Source organism: Propithecus coquereli, unplaced genomic scaffold (genome assembly GCF_000956105.1).
Source record: "Propithecus coquereli isolate 6110/MARCELLA unplaced genomic scaffold, Pcoq_1.0 Scaffold178, whole genome shotgun sequence".
NCBI classification, from domain to species: domain Eukaryota; kingdom Metazoa; phylum Chordata; class Mammalia; order Primates; family Indriidae; genus Propithecus; species Propithecus coquereli.
This window is the reverse complement of record NW_012142523.1, coordinates 4,369,844-4,393,042: the sequence shown is the minus strand read 5'-3', so window position 1 is coordinate 4,393,042 and position 23,199 is coordinate 4,369,844. Positions and strand designations below refer to the sequence as shown.

Sequence of the window (23,199 nt, the reverse complement as noted above, 5' to 3'; positions counted from 1 at the left end):
GCAGGCAAGGTGCAGACTGCCTCTGGAGAGCGGGAGGCGAGAGGCCGGGGGCCCAGATTCCTTCTCTTGTGCGTAGTTTTACCCACCCAGTACTGCCCCTCCTCCCCCTCGGGCTCGCAGCTGGAATTGCGCTTCCGGGGGGAGGGGCGGGAGGTCTTGGTTAGCAGAAGAGTGTGTTTCCGGGTTGAGCCTCGGGAGGTGGGAGGAGGCGGCGTTTCCGGCCGCTGTCGCTGTCCTGGGAGGCTGAGGCGAGAGGTAGCTGTCCGGGTGGGGAACCCGCACTACCTTCTTCCTCTTCCTCCTCCTCCGGGTGAGGGGAGCGAAGGTTGGGGTCCCCGAGCCCATGGACCAGGAGGAGGCGGAGGCCGCCGAGAGCCGGGGCCTTGCTATGTGGCCCTGAGCCCCGGTAGGTGGCCGGGGGCGGCTGGCTGCCAGGCCGAGGACCATGAACTCAGGGGAGGGGCAGGCGGGACTCGGGTGCGCTGGCCGGGTGTCGGGACCCGGAGGTGGCGCTCCTGGCCGGCCAGGGCAGCCAGCCTCTTCTGGCCTTCCAGGTGCGCAGCTTGGGTCCCAGGCTGGACTCCGCTGCTTTCGGTCCGGGCCTGGTAGTGCAGCTCCCTCCATCTCCTGACAGGCGGACAGACCGGGCTTGGGGCGCTGTCGTCCTTCCACCCTTGACCTAAGAGCTTCGCGCTTAGCTGCTGTCTCTGGTGTTTGGTCTCCTCACCAAGATATTAATAGAAAGCTGGTGCAGAGTAAGGGGGGCGGGGTTTAGCACGATGTGTAAATTATGATGTGAAACCTACCTCATTCAGGATTTTGAAAATTATGCCCCACAGAGGGTCCCGTGATGGCTGCGGTGAGCACAAAGGTGAAGTGAAGGAAGTCAAAATAGAAAACATCAGGCGGAGTTCAAGGAAAGCTTTGCATTCTCTCATCTCATGGTGGTTGTGCCCAACTGACAATAGTTGCAGTTAGTGAAGAGCATTAGCCACGCTCCCCGTGCTTTCTTATGTGAACAACAGACTGAAAACTAGGAACAAATTGGAAAGACGACCTCCCAGAACAATCTGTTCATTTTTCCAGCTATTTGGAAAACAATGTCTGCAAATATAAGCAAAGCTATTCATGGCAGTCTGTTCTGTAACTTTCCCAAATATCTGAGACTTTTTTAAAAAGAGCTTTATTCTTGATTACTCATACCAGCTGAATAGGCTGTTTCAGTCGTGCTCTGTCATTGTTCAAACATATCTTATCGCTGTGTACATAAATGGAGTTCCACGTATGTAGCTGACAGACTGAACTATGATACATCCCCCATCAACCTGAAGTATTAAGTAAACATTACCCCCTGCTCTGTCTGAACAGCTGCTGTAACAGAGTGCTTTTATTTTGGGTGTACTTGTAACGCCCTAAATGCCAGAACTATTGCAAGCTTTTCTACATTTTCATTTGTCAAGTATTGTGGGGGTGTGTGTTCTCTCCCTGGGTTGTTACCCTTTGATTCCACAACAAACTATTTGGATCCTGGTGATGTGTTGTTCCGGCCTCTGGTCAGCAAGCCTTTAACTGGACACCAGCAGTGATTTGTGCCCTTGGGCAATTGTAGGTTTCAGAAGAATGACCAGTTGGGAGTACAAATGAAAGTAATTCTGCTGCTTTATAATGCAGGGTTTGTAAGACATTGCACTTCTTATGAGCTTGCTAGTCCAATGGTGTTTATTACTCCTGTTTTCAAAACCTATTCATTTCTTTCTGCTTCTCTCACCCACCTATAAGGCTATTAATGACAGGTGTTGAGTCACCTTGAGTTTTAAATCCGTTTGTGGTAGGCAGAAATGTGTTGGGTAAGATTCACACACACACACACACCACACGCATGCATACTTACCCATTCCATCTTGGGAGGCTAGAGAAGTTGCTGGATATACTTTCTAACTTAGGCTGCGTTTCATAATCTCTTGAACATGTCTCTGGCCCACACACCTCTTTTCTGTCCCCTGCTCCCATAAATACAATACAAAACAGCTAGAAATAGTAGTGGATGGAAGTGAATGAGAAAGATGAAGTCTTTCAGATGCTTATGGCACAGTGAAAGCCTTTTTTTTTTTGGGTGGGCTGCACCTCACATTTTTAGCTGTGTGTGCATCTGTGTCTGTTTTCTGACGTTAGTCAGCATTGATATCCAACCCAGGCAGTGCGGATCTCCCTGTCTGCTGGCTGGGAGTGGGGGTTAGGAGTTGTCAGCTTTATCATTTGCCAGATGTGGTGCATAGTTAGGACAGAAGATTTTTGAGTTGCTTCTTCAGAATTTAATTAACCCTCATAATGTTGCCAAGATTTATATAATAATTTATACAATATAGCAAAGTTGTATAAGAGAGAAGGAACATGGAAAATCTGTTTTTCTGCTAAAGTGACCTAAATCATACAGCCTCTAGGTTCTAGGGTAGCCAGCACAGTGCAGGGATGGGGGGTGGTTAACATTGAGGTGTAAATTGAATAGATTTTTAAGGTAATAGTGGTGAGTGGGGACAGTACCAAACTGGAGAGTTTCATGCACTGCCTAAAGACAATCTTACTAAAAATTTTAAAAACACCGGGCCAGACATAACCCTCAGGTTAGTTTGCTTCTGAAGGTCCAACCTCTTCTTGTCGTAGATAAGAAAGTATGTTTGGTCAAAGTCATAAAGCTGTTAGCAGCAGAACTGTAAGTGAAACTCAGATCTTATTTTCAGGCTGGTACTCTTTCCATTCTGTCACACAGATGATTTACTGTTAGATTAGAAAATAATGGAATATAAAGTCTTTCAGTTTTTAGTGGATTCGTTTCATATCCATCCCTTGCCATGTTGTCATCTTGATAATTATAGGCTATGTCAAAGCTCAGATTTAAAATTTATAGGCAGGAATCAGCAGTAAAAGACAGACTTGAAATTTCTCTTTCCCCTAATCTGTCACATTCTCTAGCATTCCACACTTCCAGGAATTAATTATTAATTACTTGGCGTACAATTTCTTCTCTTTTTGTCTTTCTAGTGTACTGGTTCCGCCTGTCTGGAAGGCCATGGAGAAGAGGCTGGGAGTCATGCCAAGTCCTGCTTCCTGGATTTTATCAAGATATTGTGGGCAGACATCTGTGAAGTGGTTGAGAAGCCTGTACCTGTTTTATACTTGCTTTTGCTTCAGTGCTCTGTGGTTGTCAACAGGTACCATTTTCTTTATAGATTTACGACTTTGAAAAAGGGCACCCTGTGTGAGTCCCTCAGTTCATTTTAAGGGCTATTAGGAGGCAGGAAAGCAATCTGCTAAGTGACAGAAATGGTCTTTCTTTTGGTGGATACTCAGTTTGTTGTGTTTATTTGTTTTGTTTTTGTTTTGGAACCAAAATTTAAATTGGATTCTTTCTTATAAAGGAGAATTGGCATGACCATTTTGAGATTTGACAAAACTGTATTGAAAACAAAAGGTTTCAAAGTTGGAGAGATTGGAGTCCTGGAGCTGGATGTTTCCACTTAAGGACTATAAAACCTTGGGCAAGTTACTTAATGTCTTTGAGAAAGGATAATATCTACCTCATAGTTTCATTTGGGGGATATTATAATTAAAGCATGTAGTACAGCACTCTGAGCCTAGTTGCTTAGTAAATGATACTTTGATTCTTTCCTTTCCTAAGGGAATCTACACTTACAGGGATACCGTGTACCTTTCTTTTTCCATAGAAAGGGGCTGTGTTGGTAGATTTTACAAAGTATGCATTCCTCCTGGAGATTACTTCATCAGGGTAAAGTCTCTTGCCAGGAATCAGTACCAACAAGGCCAAATTTCAAGGGAGAATACCCTTTCTTTCTGTCTTTTTTCTTTCAGTTCTTTTGTTAACATTGTTCCTTTCAAAGTATGGAGTGTAAGAAAACAGTTTGAGAAAGACTTCTGAGTATGCTGCCATTCTGGGCAGTGACCAAAGCCTTCTGCAGAGACTGCTGTCTGGGATAACTAATTAGTCTTTTGCTCCTATAATTACAAAGATTTTTGTTGCTTTCTTATAGAAATTGGTGGTCATAATCTTGAGACCCAAGTAATTACTGAATTTAGCAATTTCAGTAACATCAACTTTAGGGTTTTTGTTGTCTTACAGTGGCAGTTGATGATTGCATAATTATAGTGGTGGAAATCACAGTTGACAGAAAGCTGACCTAAATGTTTTTAACCCAGATGATGCTTTGCTTGGACAGCAGACTATCGGGCCAACATTTTACGTAAGATCATTTGAATTAAATAAATAATTGTTTTAGCACCATCAGAGTAGAAAAAATCACAATTTTTTTTTTTTTTTTTTGAGACAGACTCTTACTCTATAAGCCCGGGCTAGAGTTCAGGGGCGTCATCATAGCTCACTGCAACCTCAGACTCCTGGGCTCAAGTGAAACTCCTGCTTCAGCCTCTTGAGTAGCTGGGACTACAGCTGCATACCACCATGCCCCGCTAATTTTTTCTATTTTTAGTAGAGACGGGATCTTGCTCTTGCTCAGGCTGGTCTTAAACTCTTGAGCTCAAGCAATCCTCCCACCTTGGGCTCCTGGAGTGCTAGGATTACAGGCATGGGCCACCGTACCTGGCTGGAAAATCACATTTTTTGAAGTGTACCTACCACATACCAAATTCCTAATTATAAACATTACATATCTTATTTCATTTAATCTTCATGATACTTCTAAAACAGATAATTTTATTCTCATCATACAGATGAGGAATTTGAGACCCAGAGGGGCAAAATGACTTGACCAAGGTCACACAGCAAGAACATGACAGGATTCATGTCAGGATTCTAAACCCAGGTTTATCCACTCTAGAGCTCGTATTTTTTGTCTTCTGCTACCCTGTGTTCCCTCCACAAGTGATCTTTTGGAGGACCAAAGACAATTTTTTTTTACCCAGAACCATGATAAGCAGCTTATTATTTGAGGGATTCAAAGAACAGGGGATGAAGGAGCAATTCCAAATTTTTCTATATTTTCCAGTCTAGCACTTAGTTAAACATAGCATTTTGGGCTCATTGGGTAAGTCTTTAGTACCCCTTGAGCTTGGTGCTTAAATACAGTACCCCAGTGAGCAGATTGAGTATAAAAGTACAAAGGTGTTGTTAGGAGTGGTTCTGGTGGGGATTAAATTGTACCAGTTTCGTTTTAGAAAAGTTTGGTGCTTTAACTGCAGAAATTAAAGATTGAGAGTCAGGTGTGCTCAAACTGAGGGGACATGTAAACACATGACAGACATATTTGTTATATGGTTCGATTTATTGGAGCTCTTTCACGTCAAGTTTTAAAAAAAATACAATATCCTGGTAGAGAAATAAAGAGCATAGAAAGTACCATAAATAAGAAATTAAAGTGAATGTATTTAAGATGTTCATTCTCATTACTAAGCAAAGAACTGCAAATTAAAATGAAAAATCCTTTTTAATCTATCATATTGATGAAGATTAAAGTAAAAATATCTTGTGCTGCCAAAGGGTAATGTGGTTGCCCTGATACAGTGCTGGGAAGTTTCAACAGAGGTCTTTTTTTTTTTTTTTTTTTTTTTGGAGACAGAGTCTCACTATGTTGCCCGGGCTAGAGTGCCGTGGCGTCATCCTAGCTCACAGCAACCTCAAACTCCTGGGCTCAAGCGATCCTCCTGCCTCAGCCTCCTGAGTAGCTGGGACTACAGGCATGCGCCACCATGCCTGGCTAATTTTTTCTATATATTTTTAATTGTCCAATTAATTTCTTTCTATTTTTAGTAGAGACGGAGTCTCGCTCTTGCTCAGGTTGGTTTCGAACTCCTGAGCTCAAACAATCCGCCCGCCTCGGCCTCCCAGAGTGCTAGGATTACAGGTGTGAGCCACCGCGCCGGCCAACAGAGGTCTTTTTGGCATAAATATCAGGAGCCCTAAAAAGTTCATATCCTTTAACTTAATCCCCCTCTTAAGAATTTATCTCAAGGATATATTTAGAGAATTATGAAGAAGAGTACTCATCAACGCTCATTTATTTTATTCTGCAAACATTGCTGTAATCTGCCCAAAGAATAAGAGGGTGGTGAAATTTTTGCATATTCACATGGTGGAATATTATCTAACCTTAAGATTCGTATTTTAAAAGAATGAGCACATTGGAAATGCTTCTAATATTAAATGATAAAAGCAAGATACACAACTGCCTATTCACTATGGTGTCAATTTTGTGAAAAGAAAAAGAATTATGTAATAGAAAACATTTTGAAACAAGATATCTAACTGAATGTTTATATAGTTTTTTGAGCAGTGGCATTATTATCACTGTACTTTTCTGTGTTTTCTAGCTCTTTTCTTCAGTGTATTTTATAACTTTTTTTGATAAGGGGGAAAAAACTCCTACCTGAAATAACAAAATAATAGCAGCAAAAACCTATTGGTGGTAGCCTGACTCAGTATGTATCTGTTCGTGATTTTATTCAGTTTTTACCTGAGCTCTAAAGTTTTTCTCAGATAAAATACATTCTTGATTGTTTGCTGTTGTTATTTAGCTCAGGGATTATATAGATTATTCCTAAAAAAACAACCAGAATAAGACAGCTCTCCAGTTATCCTGTGTGCCTGTTTACCGCTTAGTCATTTACCCCATCTTTGGTAGCGCCCCAGGCATGCACTGACTTACACACAGTGGGCTTCTTTTTTATTTCTGCTTTTCAGTTCAGTGCTGAAGCCCCACTGCTGGAAAGCAGTGATTACAGTTTGTCTAATAAAAGATGCTTTGTCTTTTCCTTGTGGGCCATTGAATCACTGTTTTTCTATTTAAATTTACTGTTAAGTGGCTTGAAAAATAGCATTTTGGACTTAGGGGTTCCCTTCTGGAGACAAATGTGAAATGACCCCAAGAATTTGGGAATTTCTACAATAGATTGTTGTCAGCTTCTTGAAAGCAGGGGTCTTGCCTCTTTTACTTACGCTAGGTATTTTAGCAAGTACCAAGGGCTTGGCACATAGTAGATACAGAATAAAAATATTTGTTGACTGAATAAACCAATGAATTAGTAAATAAGCAAATTGTCCTTTGAGAATTAAATTTTAAAATCAACACAATCATGAGCCTATTAGGATCTAGAAAAAAAAATCAACACAATCAGAGCAGAGGTATGCAAAGATACCTTAAGGAGACACGGTACCTTTGAGACCAAGAAGATTTGACTAAAACCATAACAAATATATTAACATATCTAAAGAAGGAATGTGTACATTGAAGAGTTATGTGTGCTTATTTGTGGGGGATGTGAGGACTTACCTGGCCCTGGAAACCCCAAATAAGGAAAATTGTTGAGGCTAATGTAGGCTTAAAGCTAACAATTGGCTGTGAAAACTTTTACTGCTGTTCCCTTTCTTCTGGAAAGGAGATTACATAGTTAATAAGTATTTTGAGTACAGAGAAAAATTATTCAAGTTGGAACTATTTTTTGAGAACTTACTAGGTGTCTGGTTCTAGACTAGGCACTAGGATAATAAAGATGAATATAACACAATCCCTGCCCCAGAAGAACTTCCAGTTTAATTGGAGAAATAAATGTTTGAACACTATGATGTGGTAAGTGAAAAGATAGAGGGATGCAATGAACATGGTGCTGTTAGAACCAGAGAAGCATTTTGCTCAGAGGTGACGGGGGAGAGCCCAAGTATTCTTTCCAGAGAAGCTGGATGCCTGAACATAGTTCGAAGGTTGAATTTGAAGGATACAAAGGGTTTTCCCAGATAATAGAAATGCAAGAGTAGAGCCACAAAAGTGTGAAACAGCTTGATATAAAGAAGAAACTCTACAAGCAGTTTAGCACTGCTAGAGTGTGAAGAGCAAAGCTGGAATGGCAGCTCCTGAAGAGGTAGATGGTGACAAGGTCACAAAGGATCTCATATGCTATGCTAAGAAACTATAGTTTTCATCTTTTTAGGCAGGTGGTCTATAAACTTTCTTCATTATGTACTCTAATCCATAAAATAAATTGAGGCTGTATCCATATATATATTTATTTATACATTATGATAAGTGACATTGTACTAGTTAATGTCTTATATATATGAGATGCCAAAAACAAAATTTTAAGGGGATTAACTGAAACAGTTTAAAGGGATTAACTCAAAAACAAATATGAAGAGTTCTAATATTTTCTTTTCATGCTCCAGTGATTTGTGCACCTCTTATAGGCAAACACTCTATAATACTTTAATACTGGTATTAAACATAAAACTGTGGCTGGGCGCAGTGGCTCATGCCTGTAATCCTAACCCTTTGGGAGGTTGATGCAGGAGGATCACTTGAGCCTAGGAGTTTGAGACCAGCCTGAGCAACATAGTGAGACCTCATCTCTACAAAAAAATTTTTAAAGATTAGCTGGCTGTGGTGTCACGGTGCCTGTGTCACAGCTACTCAGGAGGCTGAGGCAGGTGATTGCTTGAACCCAGGAGTTTGAGATTCTAGTGAGCTATGGTGATGCCACTGCACTCTAGCCCAGGTGACAAAGCAAGACCCTGTATCAAAAAACAAAACAAAACAAAACAAACTATATTAATAATACGGTAATACTGGTAAATTTCTAGGTAATTTTTGCTGGAGTATAGAAGAATGATAATGGTGGAGAGGGGACGAGGATGGAAAGGGGAGGAAGGTCAGGGCTAGAGGTAAGAGTATTCATTAGGAAGCTAATGAAATAGTCCAGGAGAAAGTTGATGAGGCTGTCTTCAAGGAAGCGAATGAAATTACTCTCTTCATTCGCTACAAACCAGTAGATATAGTCCTAGGTAGATGGGTAGAATTTGGGTGAAGTAAGCGATTAGAGGAGGTTATTTATTTTTTAAATCACGGTATGCCACTATCTAATTCTGGAACTTTTTTCTCCCCCCAGAAAGAAGTCCTGTACCCATTAATAGTCACTCCCTGTTGCCCACTACCCCAGCTCCTAAAAACCACTAATCTACTTTCTAACTCTGTGGATTTGCCTATTCTGGACATTTCATGTAAATGTAATCATATGTGGCCTTTTGTGTCTGGCTTATTTCACTTAGCATCATGTTTTCAAGGTTCACCCATGTTGTAGCAGGTATCAGTACTGATTTCTTTTTATGGTTGAATAATATTCTGTTTTATGTTTATCCATTTATTAGTTGATGGACATTGGGTTGTTTCTACTTTTTTATTATAATTAATAATGCTTCTCTGAACATTAGTGTGCACATCTTTTGGATCATATGGTAACTCTTGGTTTAACTTTTTGAGAAACTGTTTTCTATAGCAGCTACACCATTTTACATTCCCACCAGTGATGTCTGAGAGTTCCAGTTTTTCCACATCCTTGCCAACACTCTTTATTGTTCATCTTTTTGATTATAGTAGAGAAGGTTATTGAAGGTTAGAAAAATCAAGAAAGGCTTCATGGATGAGATGGAACCTGGCTTGGGCTTAATAAATAGCCAGTTTGCAGATAGACAAATTGACACAGTAAAAGACACAATGCCTTTGAGACCAACAAGGACTAGGGTACAGATTTCTTAGTTTATTCATTTGTTCACTTTTTAAATTACATACTCATTCAACAAAAACTCATTGAGGTGCCTACCTCAGAGATCTGTATCCACTTCCCTAATTTGATCTTTGTAGTCAGCGAAGCTTTCTGAAAGAGCAGACCGCGTTTACCATTTCATTCTCCTACCTCTATCCTCTTTTCAATCCAGTGAGGTCTCGCTTCTGCCCAAACCTTGGCTTTTGCCAAGATAAGCAGTGGTCTTCCTAGTTGGTCACATCTACTTTTTATGTTTCTTAATATCTCTGCTGCATTTGACACCTTTGACTGCTTTCTTGAGACCCTTCCCTCACTTGCCTTGAGTTATACCATGCTTCGCTTTGTTCTTCTTCTAGTTGACGCACTGGACTTTCCAATTATTTTTCCCTCACTCCCTTTTCAGCTTGTCCCTTAAATGTTTTGTTCTTCAGGGTTCTGTTTCAACCCTCTCTTGTCCCACTCTTGTGTGTTCTCCCTCGGCAAGCTCATTTATTCCCACAGTTGTAACTCGTGTGCCCACTACTCCCAAGTCTAAAACTGTTCCTGAGCTCCAGACCACATAGCCACCTGTATGTCACACCTCTCCAACTGGATGTCTCAAAGCTACCTCTAACTTAATATACCAAAACTGAACCTGTGATCTTTTACCCTTCTTTCTCCTATTTTATTCTATGTAGCCATGAAAAGACTGCCTCTACCCATATTCTGAGGTAGAAATCCCTGAGTCATTCTCCACTCCTTTCTCTCCTCCACATCCAAATCACTGTTCATCTGTTGTTTCTACGTCGAGGGCTCCATTCCTCTGCATGTGTCATTACCTTTCTGCCTGATGTATTCCGACTCAGGTAAACGTAAGCTCCTTTCTCAGGCTTCCTGAGACCCCTGATCTGTACTCCTTCTTTAATGTTTTCATAATGTCTACACATCTCTCTCTGATTCCACCATGTTATACTGTGTGGTTTTAGACTTTGTGGGGAGAGGTTCAGAGTAGGTCTTGCTCCAGAATGTGGTCCTTACTTCTGAGGTGAGGACTTTCTGGTATCTCTGCTGGTATGTGGTGTTAATGTGTTTTCCTCTGGCAGGGCCAGAGTTCCAACACACTCCTACCTCCTACCCCTGGCATACTTGACCTCTAGTGAGTTTGTTTCCCTCTCACCCCTGTGGCATCTACCATCTAAACATCATGTGGCCTTGCTCTGTGTCTTTACAGTGCCCCCTCAGCCACAGACTGGCAGGACACCCTCTCACTGAACTTCTGGGGCCCCCTTTCTTTATAGCTCCTTCCTCTCCCAATATCTCACCCCTCAAATTCTAGCCAAACACAGATCTCTGCTTCTTGGGTTCATTAAGACCCCTCTGTTCTATTTGGGTGCCAGCTTTCTATGCCATAGTTGGGAAATTGTCCCTTAAAACAGAAAGCTGGGCAATTATGGGGCACACTTCACATTTCCCTTCCCTCAGTGTTGTAGCCTTGCCCTGCCTGTTATCTCCTGACTAAAAACAATTGTCTTGTCCAGTTTTATATTTGTTTGTGACAGGTGGTGAGTCTGGTACCAGTTATTCCCTTGTGGCTTGGAGCAGAAGTCCACTATGATTACTTGTTTGTGTGTCTGTCTGCTCATAGTTACATCCCTAGCATCCAGCACATAGTAGGTAGCAATAAAGGTTTGTTGGATTAACCTAAAGGTAATGCTGGACATAGCACCGCTTTGGAATATATATGTTAGGGAGAATCATTCTTTCTTGCCCTGTCATTCAATCTCAGCCCATTAAGTGGGCACTTCCAGGAGGGAACAATATTTAGGAGACAATTTTTGATCTTTTCTCTACCATTTCTTTCACTCACTTCATGAATGGCAGAGTGATTTTTATGACTGATGAGACTGGGAAAGAATCCTATTGAATGGAATGGCCAGTCTTCAGGATTTCCATGTGTTCTTTCCCTGCCATGCTCTGGCTGGTCTGTCCATGCCAGGACAGCCTGCGTTTGTCCAGTTGGGTAACTTTAATTCAGTATAGGAAAGTATAAGGCCATTTGTGATTACATATCTCAGTCATGTTCTTCAGTCACCTTTATCACTTAACTGTGAAGATGATATTTTGATTTCCATCTACCCCTAACTACCATGTTTTATATTATAATTAGTCCCAAACTTGGGGTGAAAGAGATTAATTATCACCCTGAACCCCCACAGAGACTGCAGATGGGACAGAGACAGCTCCTTCCTGCCTTAAGGAGGGGTGTCTTTGCCACTAGTTGCCATTCTCTTTTTGTTCTCATACACCTGATGGTATTCATGAACCCAAGTGTCCCTGGCAGACAGAAGGCGCCTGTTGACCTTGGCCTCACTTTCCTCCTTTGCCCTTACCTTTTGGTTGTACTTTGAGGACTGTAGCCCCTGTTGCACCAGTCAGACCAAGTGGTATCTTTTTCCTTTAAGAGAATAGTGTATTTTGAACATGCTTCGATCTTATCTTCAGGGGAAAAGCATTTTCAGGAGACTTTTTAGGTAGCATTGTATCCTTGCTCTTCATGTATTTGCTGGGCACCTAATTTGAGGCAGATGACTAATGGAATATATCTTACAGCAATGAGCCTTCAACAGGAACTTTCTCCTGCCAAACTGTCCTGTATTCTTAACTACATTGCAGTATAGGTAGGTAATAAATTATTAATCCTAAATCTGTCTCTTCAGATTGTAGGATAATGACTTGAGTACATGGCAGCTGGAGAAAGGTTGAGTTTTCTAGTCATTAGCACAAACCATGCAAGCTTTTTGATTCTGAAATTCAGCTAGCATTGAGCAAGTCTGTGGGATCTTGTTATATCACAATTTAACTGACATAAGTAAGACCAATCAGAATTTGCTAAAGTTAGCCCCTCTCTCAATGAAATAAATAATTGTCTCTTACTTAAATACTTCAATGAAAGATAGTCATCTTAAGTACCTCTCTCTCTTAGAAAACTATAATTTTGGTGGATTCTTTTTGCCTTTTAGAAAAACTATGCAAATATAAACTCATTTCTTACTTGTGTGACAAAGTGAAGAGGGATGAGAAAATGGCATAATTGGGCAGTAAATCCAATTTAATTTAAAAATTGCCTTAGATTGATTCTCCCCAGGAATTCCTCAGGGAGGAAATAATAAGACAGCAGAGAAGTTTATAAAAACAAGATAACAATTGCAAGGCCAAAGCATAGCCTTTTGGCTTATTTTGGAGATTTTATAAAAATCTCAGTAATTGGAACAGCTTCTAATACAAGGAAGGCATTGTGTGGAATTGTCAGGAACATAGTGATGAACTATGTGTGTGGTTAGTGTTTGGACCCCTATTTTCAGATGAGTAGCATTGAAGGGTTTGGGTCTAAATGGATAGCTCTTGATTTGAGAACCTGCCTTTTGAAATGACTTTCTGATTCTTCATCCAAGAGTTTTCATAAAAAAAAACCAGTCCATATGTTTAAGCCACTTTTGATTCCAGATAGTACTGGATAAGTTTCAGAGACAAGTTAGTTGTAAGAATTGGTCTTGACCACCTGCCTTTTCATCAGCTGAGCTGGAGATAGGAGACAGAGTGGCCAAGAGCATGGACTCAGGAGTTAGGCAAGTCCGAATCCTGGTTTTGTTATGTACTGGGTGGTGTTACCGAAACCCACCTTTCATCAGGTTCTTCATCTATAAAATAGGAATGACAGTACCTCTCATGGGATTGTTGTGAGGATTAAATATTCATGCAAAAGGCCTAGCTTACTCCTAGATGCATAAATAAAATTCAGCAAATGTAAGCAATAGTTATAACATAATAACATAAAGTTAAATTTGGCTAAACGTTTTTCTAACTCCAGGATGACTCAGCAGGCAGCAGGTTTGTGTTCCTTGCTGGCTTCTTAAACCTCTGTCCCATGGGATCTCAGTCCCCACATTATTGAGTATAATGTAGGCACCTGGTCTTTCTGCATTGCCAGGGAAAGTAGGCCTCCATTCATGTAGCTTAGAGGGCTGAGTTTGATCGAAGCCCGTGACTGAGTGAACCGTATTGTGCATTTTTCATGATTGTAATATGCCACTAAGGAGCTTGATGAGCCACTGTTTCCTCCTCCAGCTAAGGATATGTTTCCACTGGAAGAGGACTCTGTTCTGCTGCCACGACACCACCTCGTCCTCTGCCCTGGTTCACTTCCCACGCTTAGCAAGGCCTTGTGCTAAGTCCAGCTGGCTCTGTCTTTTGGTCAGAACAGTGTTTTGATTGGGGCTGATTGAATAGCATGTTTGAATTTTGTGTCAGAGGTAGCTTGCAGAGTTAGTCCTGTCCTTCCTTCCTTTAAAATACATTTATTGGGTGCTTACTATCCTAGGCTTTAGAAATACGATGGTGAACAAGACAGATGTGGTGCCTGCCTTCATGGAGCTTGTAGTGTGTTGATACCTTTGCCGTTCTCAGCTAACAGAAATTCTCTTTGAGAGGGATGATGTTACTGGTATCAAGATTCCCTTCAAAGAGTCTGAGGCCTTCCAGGGTTCCAAGGTAATATAATGACGATAGAGATCCAGTCTTCCTTGCGGAATCCTAGGAATGTAGGAGACTGGGCAATTTGATGTCTTAAGCTAGTCTCAAGAGAGTAACATTCTGCTAAGAATTATGTAGGTGAAGCCCTTGTCCACAACGTGGTATGTCTCCAGCTTTCCTTTCAATTCAGCCCACTCTCACCTTTAATAATCTACATCCCTGAACAAGCAGTGAGGGTGGTTATCTGGGGGTGTGGAGAGAGTGCTATAGCTGCAGCCTTTGCCCCCGATTTGAAAGTGTCTATTGTCTGGTGATTTCATGGGTGTTAGGGACACCCAGCCAGTCAGCACTTGACAGTCTTTTCTGCATCAGGGTGCTCCTGTTCTTTCGGCGTCAGGTTTGTTAGGACCTCAGGTGAAGAATTCTAATGCTTAGCGTCAGGCAAGCACCACATTGTACAAATCCTGAACTTCCCTGGTCAATCACAAAAGGAAACTAGAAAATACCTTAAGATAAGGAGTTACGAATTTCCCTGAATGATGAGTTAACCATCACAGATGCTGTCCAAGGAGAAACAAAAGCAGAGAGGAATGTTGGCCAAGGCCTATCTGGAACTCCACCCACTGCAGACTCTGCCCCTAAAGACGAGTGCTCAATATATTTCACTCCAATTCCCCTTTTTAAACTCTCCCAGCAGATGACAGGATTTTTAGGAATGCTCTCTTTCTTCCAACTAGCTTAACGATATGCTTTGATTCTAATCCAGCAGCACATTTGAGTTTGAAATAAATGTGCGCTCATGAATTCTCTCACTTTTAGGTAATAAGGAGAATGACTAATATTATCAGACCTGGGAGGTTGGGGTGGGGTTAGGTTACTTTGATCTGGTTTCACTTCTGTAGCCTTAATTTCAGATTCAGGTTTACGATTTTAAGAGGATTGCCATGCTGCCTGTTAAGAAATGGCTCTTCTGTTTTTTTTGGATGGGGGTACAGTTCAGTGTTTATTGTCCTTAACTGAGGGCAACCTGAGTCAGCTGGAGGCTTATGGAAGTGGGCCGGCTAGAGTGAATGGTCTTGATCAGAATAAGTGAAGCATCCTTGCCGAAGAGCTCTATTCCATTTCAGTAAGTTGGAGTAATCTGCATCCTGCTGGGCCAGTCTGTGGCATCTGGCCTGAAGCAGACAGCCCCACATGCTGAAGCAGCGCCAAGCTCTCTTCTACCTGTGCGTTCTACTGCATCAATTTCTAACTGCTTGGTTTTCAAAATTGCTCTCAGCTGTGCTCCCCAGGGTATGCTTATAAGCTACACTCTGACATTTCTCACAGTGCACTTTTCAAATAACGGGGCAAATTTTCCTTTTACCTCTTCTCTGAAAGATTGCCTCTAAGCCTAGGTATGCAGACCTTGAGCAGAGTTATTTGCCCAGGATAGTCAAGGCAGAAGCAGAAGTTTTCTGACCTATCCCTGGAGACTTTCTCTGACAAGCGTACCCTCCTCTCCTTCCCCAAGCTGTTTTGATTGAGCGGTTCGCCTCCACTCTTTCATATTTCATGTGGGGGTTGCTGCCTTGGCAGCATGGCTGCCTCTGTCAGTGGGAAGGAAGTGGTAAAGAGTGAGGGCCCTCTGTGTACGATGTGTTTCTAGGGGCTTTCTTGTGTGCCAAAGGGGAGTGTGCGTGCGTGTGCGAGTGTGTGTGTGTGTGTTCATATGTGTGCATATGAAAAAGAGAGAGAGAGAGACTGAGACACATTTGAGTGTTCTTAGTTACCCTGCCTAGAATTAATGTTATTTTTGAAACAGCGGAGAAATGTTGCCATTTTACAGTGAGGATAAGGAAACACCGGTTTGTCTGCAGCTAGAGAGAGTCCGTACTAGATCATTTGGTAGTCAGGAGTGTTGACCAGTTTGCCCAAATTTTTATTTTTGTCAGTACAATGTGTGAATTGTGATTAACTTGAAATGGAGGTATAAAAGAAAGATACATGTGAGAACATGTCATAAAAATGAAGTCTATTAAAAGCCACATGTCTGCAATAAATAATATGAAATTATCTGAAGTCAGTGCTGCATTATGGTGATGACATGAATGAGATTACGCTTTTCTAATGTTTGTGATCCCTGGCTCTTTATATGTGTTGTCTCACGTTCAGTGCCTTAAAATATGCTAACTGCATTTTTAATACCTTCTGCAGGATGTTTGATTTACATCATTAATGATAGTTAATATCTAGGTGTTATATACATACTATAGATACATACATTTCAGGTCAGCAAATACTGTACCAGGTTAAATAAAACCCAGTCCCTGCCACGAGAGAATTCACACTGTGGAGGCAAAGATAGATGTAGAAACATAAAGAAGCATGATAAATTCCAAGATGTGCTGTGGGAGCACAAAGCATGGGGCAGAGAAGAGCTGAACCCTGTTCTATAGCAGGCTAGTCAGACAGGGGATATTCTAATCCCTTTGAACCTCCTCCCCCCAGATTCATTTGAAGCGGTTTTTAACCTGCAGAGCTCTTTTTACTTCATCTCAGGGGGTAGGATAGAGGGAAGAGTATATACAGCTCTGTAAAGTCTAGAGAATAAGAGCCCTAGGAAAATTATTTCTGTACAGATACAGATTGGCTTTGATTTAATTTAAATAAACTGACTCTCAAAAATTCTAAGAATACTAACTACTCACACAGTTTTGCTTTCATTTACACACAGATGAGAAAGCATCTGTAGCTCTGCATTTTATTTGCTATAAGCAAAAAGTGGTTCGAGATATTTAAGTATCTGAAGCTTGGTTGTATTGAGTCCTCACATGTCCCAGTTCAGCCCACTGCAGTTTTTTTTATTTTTTAAATTTTTTATCACACTTACATAATGCTGCAAAAAGAAAGACTTTCAATGGATAAATTGATATAAATTTTTCCTCCATTGGCCATGTCTGCTGAAATAGCACTTCATGGCTAGCTATATTATTTCCTTATTTCCTCCAAGCTTACTATTTTATTTAATTTACATATCTCTGCTGCAGCCCTCTAAATGACCTTTTCTTTAGAAACAACAAAACAAACCAGCAAAAAGAGAAAAGAAAGAAAAGAAAAAACCTTTCTAAAAAACAAAATAGTCCTTTGATTCAAGGTTCTTTGTGTGGGTTTCCAAAGTAGGTTGGTATGTTTGTAATGAATGCAAATAATTCATCAGGCCATTATAACTGCAGTGAGAGATGGCAGGTCTCAACTGCAGGTTCTTATAACAATAACATCTACAAGTGGGCTCTGCAGGGAATTGGTAGATTCATGACATCATATCTAGGTGTTTTTCTTTTAAGAAAAAAAATCTTTTTTTAGAACCACTTTTATGTACAGGCCAAAGTTTATCTGCTATCATTTAATATCGGTGCTTTTTGAAGTACAAAGACAGTATTACATAGAGAGGTGTGGGCTCCTTCAAGCTGTGGCTTGGAGGCGTGCTCTCCTTGCTGACAGCATTCTCCAGAGTCTTTTAGTCATAAGGTGGTGGGAGAAAAAGTGAAGCCGGAGATTCTGAGTACATCATATGCAGCAATGTAACCCCCTAGTTACAGGTTTTTTTTTTTTTTTAAAGTGCATGGTTTAATCATTTGCCTTCAAAACTGCCTTTAAATATTATAAAGCCCTTGATGACTGGATTGTTCCTGAGCAGGTGACTTTATGGTGGGAGAGCTATTTTCAGCTACACCAGTGATTCGGTTAATACTTGGCTGTGAAAAATGGCTTTGGGCTAAACCTTGACAGATGGGTCTTTTGAAACATAATAGCAACTATATCCAATTAATGCAAACTTTTAATATTAATAAGTATCAGGTAGAAGCTAAAGGCATTAGAATTGGGATAGAATGGCTTCCATGTTTTCATCTAGGTAATCAGAACTTTGAGGTGTTGTTTTTTTTTTTTTCCCCCCCCTTCTCATCATTACTCAGGTGAAGGGAAGGTGAATGGATCTAGATGTCATCAGTGATGGATGACTATTTGCCTGGGTGAACTGGGAAGCTATTCACTGTTGCTTTGTTCAGAAATTTCCATGGTGAAAGCCTATGTCACCTTTCAGTGAAGTGGAGTGGTCTGAAATATTAATAGATAGCTCAGGGAACTGAAATTTGGTTGGTCCTTGATGAGGAAAGATTGATTTGTGATTTTAAAGGATTTTCTAGTTTAGAGTTTAGGCAAGAAAGGCTATTTCCTAGCTGGTTATATTATTTAGTTATCTCTTCTTCATCCACTCTGCTTTTCTTCAGTTTCTCTCTTTGCCCATCTCTCCCCATACTCCCAGTTGAGTGCTCTCCCCAATTTAATTTGAAAATCTCTTTCTAATTTCTTAGTGAACTGGCAATTTTGCTTTTCTCTCCTGCCTCTTCCTTCTTTCAGTCAGGAAATTAATTAATATTAAGGATCTGACTCAAATAACTAAAATTCGAGTCATTCCATATCGGAGCTGACATCTTTTGCTTGATTTTGGTAGTTAAAAAAAGCCATAAATTTATTTAAATATTAGGTGAACTTTTAAAATTAACAAAAAACTCTTTGAATGTCTACTATGTGCCAAGCATCTTGCTGGGCCTTTAAATAAAAAGGTCCAAGTTACAACCCCAGAAGCTAAAGAGGGCAGAGTATGTGAGGTAGACAAGCCAATACGATCCAGTGAGAGAAATGCTGTGGTAGGGGTATAATATGTAGGATACAGAGGATAGAGGCATCTTGGGGTGAAGGTTTGATTGGGGAAGACTTCCTGCAAAAAGTGGTGGCTAAGCTAAAATGAAGTATAATAACAGCAAAAAAATAATGGCAACTAATATATACTGAGCTTTTACTAGGTGCCAGGCATGTGTTAAGTACTTTGCTTGGATTATCTCCTTTAATATCTTTAGTAACCATGTGAGTTAGATAGTATTAAAATCATTCCTGTTTTACACATGAAGAAATTTAGGAAATTTACCCAAGATGACAGGAAGTAACTGCATTGGCAGTCTTATTTTTAGGAGCTAAAGCTTTATCCACAGATTTTTGGGGAGGGGACTAGAGACGGAGTGCGAGCAGTTGTGGAGTAAGCTATTGATCTGTGTAGGGGATTTTCTTTGAGAACAAATTTCAACTCAATTTTCTGAGGTTTCTGTATGAACTTCACCTTGGGGACTGAACGTATTTTCTCACTAAACCTAGATTAAATGAGAATGGTTTTCACATTTTATTTCTAACCTGTGAAGGATAGTTATGCTGCCTTAAGTAGGTAGATTAAGAGGACTTTCCCCCACTCTGTTGCCTATAAATATTGCCCTTTTCTAGGGAGATGTCGTGATACTGTTTTTCTCTTCAGACCTTTGAGGCTTCGTGAGCAACAGTCTTAGAGGAGAGGACTTGCTCTTCTGAGCATTCTTAACCAGCAAAGTGCTATAAGATTCAGGTTTTGTGATTGAGTCCTTGGAAGCTTATTTTTCATGTAGCAGACAGCGTGAATAGTAGCTCAGATGTTATCTGTTGGGCAGCTAGTTCCATGGGGAGTTGGTCTTTGATCAGAATGATCTTTGGGAAAAGTGGAAACACTACAGTCAAGGGAAAGGAGTCAGAATATGGATACAAAGCCTATTAATTCTTGTTTAGCAGTTAGTTTAGTTTCAGCAAATCATCTACACCATAACATTTAACAAACTGTGCTCTTAACAAGGGTAGGCACACAGCAAAGCCAGTGAATACTAATTATTTTCTTTTCAAAGGACCGCTTTGTGAGGCAACTGCCACCTTTCAATCCAACCTGTGTGCAGTTGGGGAAGAAAGTGTTGGCCCTTTTGAAAAGGAGGAGAGAAGGCAATGGTTATTACCCTGGCTTTTTCTAAACTTCATAATACCTGATTGTGTCCTTCAAAGGATTTTGTTACCTCCTCTGCCTTGCTTTCTGAATATGCTAACCCCCGCACAGGAGAATTAGTGTGGAGAGTAACGTGGAACCATTTTTTGTATTTGTTTATTAGTGGGTGTGCAGGTGGTAGACATGCTGACAGTCAGAAGGAAGGTGGAAGGTGCCCCCTGAGAGGGTTTGTTTTTGCGTGGTTCCTGTGAATTGTTTTTGGGATTGATAATGTGCTTGTTTATCTCATTTTCATATGGCAGCCATGTTGGCTGAGACCCACTGCTTCTGGAAGAATGCATACTTTGGATGATAGCTGCAGGAAGACAGATGGTGCAGAGCCATAGTTCAATCACTGACTAAATCACTGAATTTAAGGCTTCTGCCTTACTGTTTGATAATAGTTCATTACAGGTATAATTCTCAAAGGAAAGCTTTGAATGAATTCATGACCATGTTACTAAATTGTGAAATTTCAAGAAAAGAATTTTAGCTTTGATGACTGTCAAAATTAAGTGCAAATTTTGCCTACAAAATGCCCTAACTGGTCAGGTATGGTGGTGCGTACCTGTAGTCCTAGCTACAAGGGAGGCTGGGGTAGGAGAATCACTTGATCCTAGGAGTTCGAGGCTGTAGTGAGCTATGATTGTGCCACTGCATTCAAGCCTGGGTTACAGAGCAAGACTCTGTCTCTTCAAACAAACAAACAAAAAACCCTAACCACGTATTGTTTTCTGCAGAGAAACCCCCACCCAAGAAAAGAATTTATCAACTGCTCTTTTTTTTCATTTTTGAAATAATACTGGTTGCTCATTCTCTCTATTCCCATTTCCACCATGACAGACTTTCCTTTGGGATACAATCTGATGAATTTGGTTGTAGTGTAAATTTCTGGCCACTTAAACAGTATGGTTCCTAAGATAGCAGGAGTTCTGTCTCTGCTCCCCACTTAGGTGCCAACCAGGGCAGTTTCCAAGTTTGCTCAAGAAGTCTATCTTGTTACCTGAGATTTAAGAATGCCAGAGGCAACAGCACTGTCTCTAAATATTTCCAGAGTTGTTCACAGCTTCCCAAAAGTACCTAATGAATTTCCTCTGGCAATAATTCACATATTCTGTAGACTTTTCCACTCTGCTGCTTGGAATTATGAAACCTGGTCTAGATTTTGTGCCAGATAAATTAGAAGTCTGTCTTTTGAGAGGTGGTGATGTAAGTAAGTGTTGCTAGTTCCAGAGCCTCCTGTTTTGGTGATCCTCCAGGTAATACATATGGGAGCCCTGCCTTTTCTGCTTTTTGCCATAGTTTTAGAAAGAGAGGAATTGGCTTTGCTCCACTGTTCTCACCCTGGGTATGCTTTCTACATGCTCCTACCAACAGCGAGTTCCAGACTTTCCCAAAGGGTTTTCAGTCTACGGTTCTACCAACTGTATACCTTTTTTGTAAGGATTTAATATTGCTTTTGCTTAGGCCCTGGGAGCAGAGCCAGGGTATGTCGGCGTGGGCAGGGAGAAGAACTGATCTAAAATTGGAGTTTATTTTCATCTTACCTTTTATCCCAGTTACTTCTAGAATCCAATATTGACTCTACCAATGCTTTCCTGCTTCCTCCTTTCATGAACTCTTTTTCTCAAGAGCAACGACAATGAAAACAATGAAAATTGAATCTTAGAGAGGGTAAATTATTCTTCAAAGGTTAAATTTCTAGTAAATGATGGACCTAGAGCTGAAACTAGAACCCCTGTATTTTAACTACTTAAGATGGTTAATCATCTTTTAACCATCTATGAGGAAAAACTGTGATCCAGTGAATGGAAGAAAAAAAGCACTGTTTTTATTTCTGTATTTTTATTATTGAACACATAATGCAACATTACATAGCATTTAATTTTTAAAAACTCAGTCAAAATCTCACTAATTAAACATGTGAACTAGAGTTCAAAGTACCTCTCCCCTTATCGGAAACCATTGGGATTAATTTTTTTTAGCAACGCTACAGCCAGCTAACCTCCCCCAGGCCTCACATTTCTTTTACTCCTAGTCACTATCAAAGATATAAGAGCTCAGATCTTTCAAGATGACTGACTCAAGGCACAGGACACTAGGCTCCTCCACAAAGAAGAACCAAAATATTAATAGCAAGTAGATAATCACACTTTGAATAAAACATCTAAGAGAGAATGCTGGAATTCAGCAGAAAAGTGACAGGAAACACCTGAGGCACCAAAGGAGAGGGAGGTGAGGCAGACAGCCCAGCCAGAATCAGTCAGGAGCCCTGAGAGGTTCCCCAGTGCGGGGAAAGGGTAAGGGAGAGATCCATAGCAGTCCACATTCTCACCGCAGACTCCTGCACTCCTAGCCACAGGAGAGTCCCGGGACCCCAAAGGCCCTGAGACTGGCATAGAGACCTCCCTGGAGTCTGAACAACAGCATTGCTCCAGAGAGGGAGCTCACACTGGGTTCTACACACACTCCAAGTCCCAGGAAGCTGGAGCACAGTGCCCATTGTAAGAGCCCAGCCCCTACCAGACTACATCCTTCCCTGGGGCCCAATAGCCCCTGCATCTCCACATCCCTGGAGCCCCACTGACATCCCCCTGCATCCTCCCAGAGAGCTGGGAGGACTGGGAGACACTGGTTGGACTCAGTGGAGTGGCAGGATCCCCAGTACTCTATCCTACATGGTGGCATTACAGTGTACAGAGCACCAGGGAAGCTACCCACAGGGCAGAGGGAGCTGAAGTGCCTGCCTGGGGCCACTGTCAATGACAGGGCTGCCAGGCACTCATATATGCCCTGAGGATAGACTCTTTTCAACAACTGCTGCAGCCACTGCTGCAGGGGAAGCACTCATTCCCCAGAGTCTGAAATTTGCCTGCCTGAACAGCTACCACAGACAGCAGCTCTGCACTCCTCAGTAGCAGGGCCATAGTGCACTTGCACATACCCTGAGGACAGGTTTTCCCTGCCCACTGCTGCTGCCATTGCCACCCAAGTGCACTACCTGGGACCTGAGGATCGCCCTGCCCTACTTACCATAGCCTGAACGCATGCATACCACCAGTGGTCCTGGCACTACACATCCTACCACCATCCCCCAGTGCCTGAGCATGCTGCCTGGGGGCCTGGGGATTGTCCCACTCCATTGTTCGCCCCAGGCACGCACACACACCGCCAGGGGGCCTAATAACAGCCCCAGAATGCCTATTACCACTGGCACCCTAGCACACATCTGGAGGCCTGGGGCAGGCTGCCCTGCC

General features: G+C 41.5%; 1 protein-coding gene across 1 annotated transcript in view; it reads left to right on the top strand.

Moving 5' to 3' along the window:
- Positions 1–213: 213 nt before the first annotated feature.
- The window catches only part of KIAA0319L (KIAA0319-like ortholog), a 107,678-nt gene continuing 84,692 nt past the window's right edge, over positions 214–23,199 (top strand). Inside the window, exons 1-2 of the mRNA XM_012642215.1 lie at positions 214–406; positions 3,040–3,209. Of these exons, the coding sequence (XP_012497669.1) occupies positions 3,068–3,209 (142 nt within the window). The 5' untranslated portion in view covers positions 214–406; positions 3,040–3,067. The remainder of the gene's footprint in view (positions 407–3,039; positions 3,210–23,199) is intronic.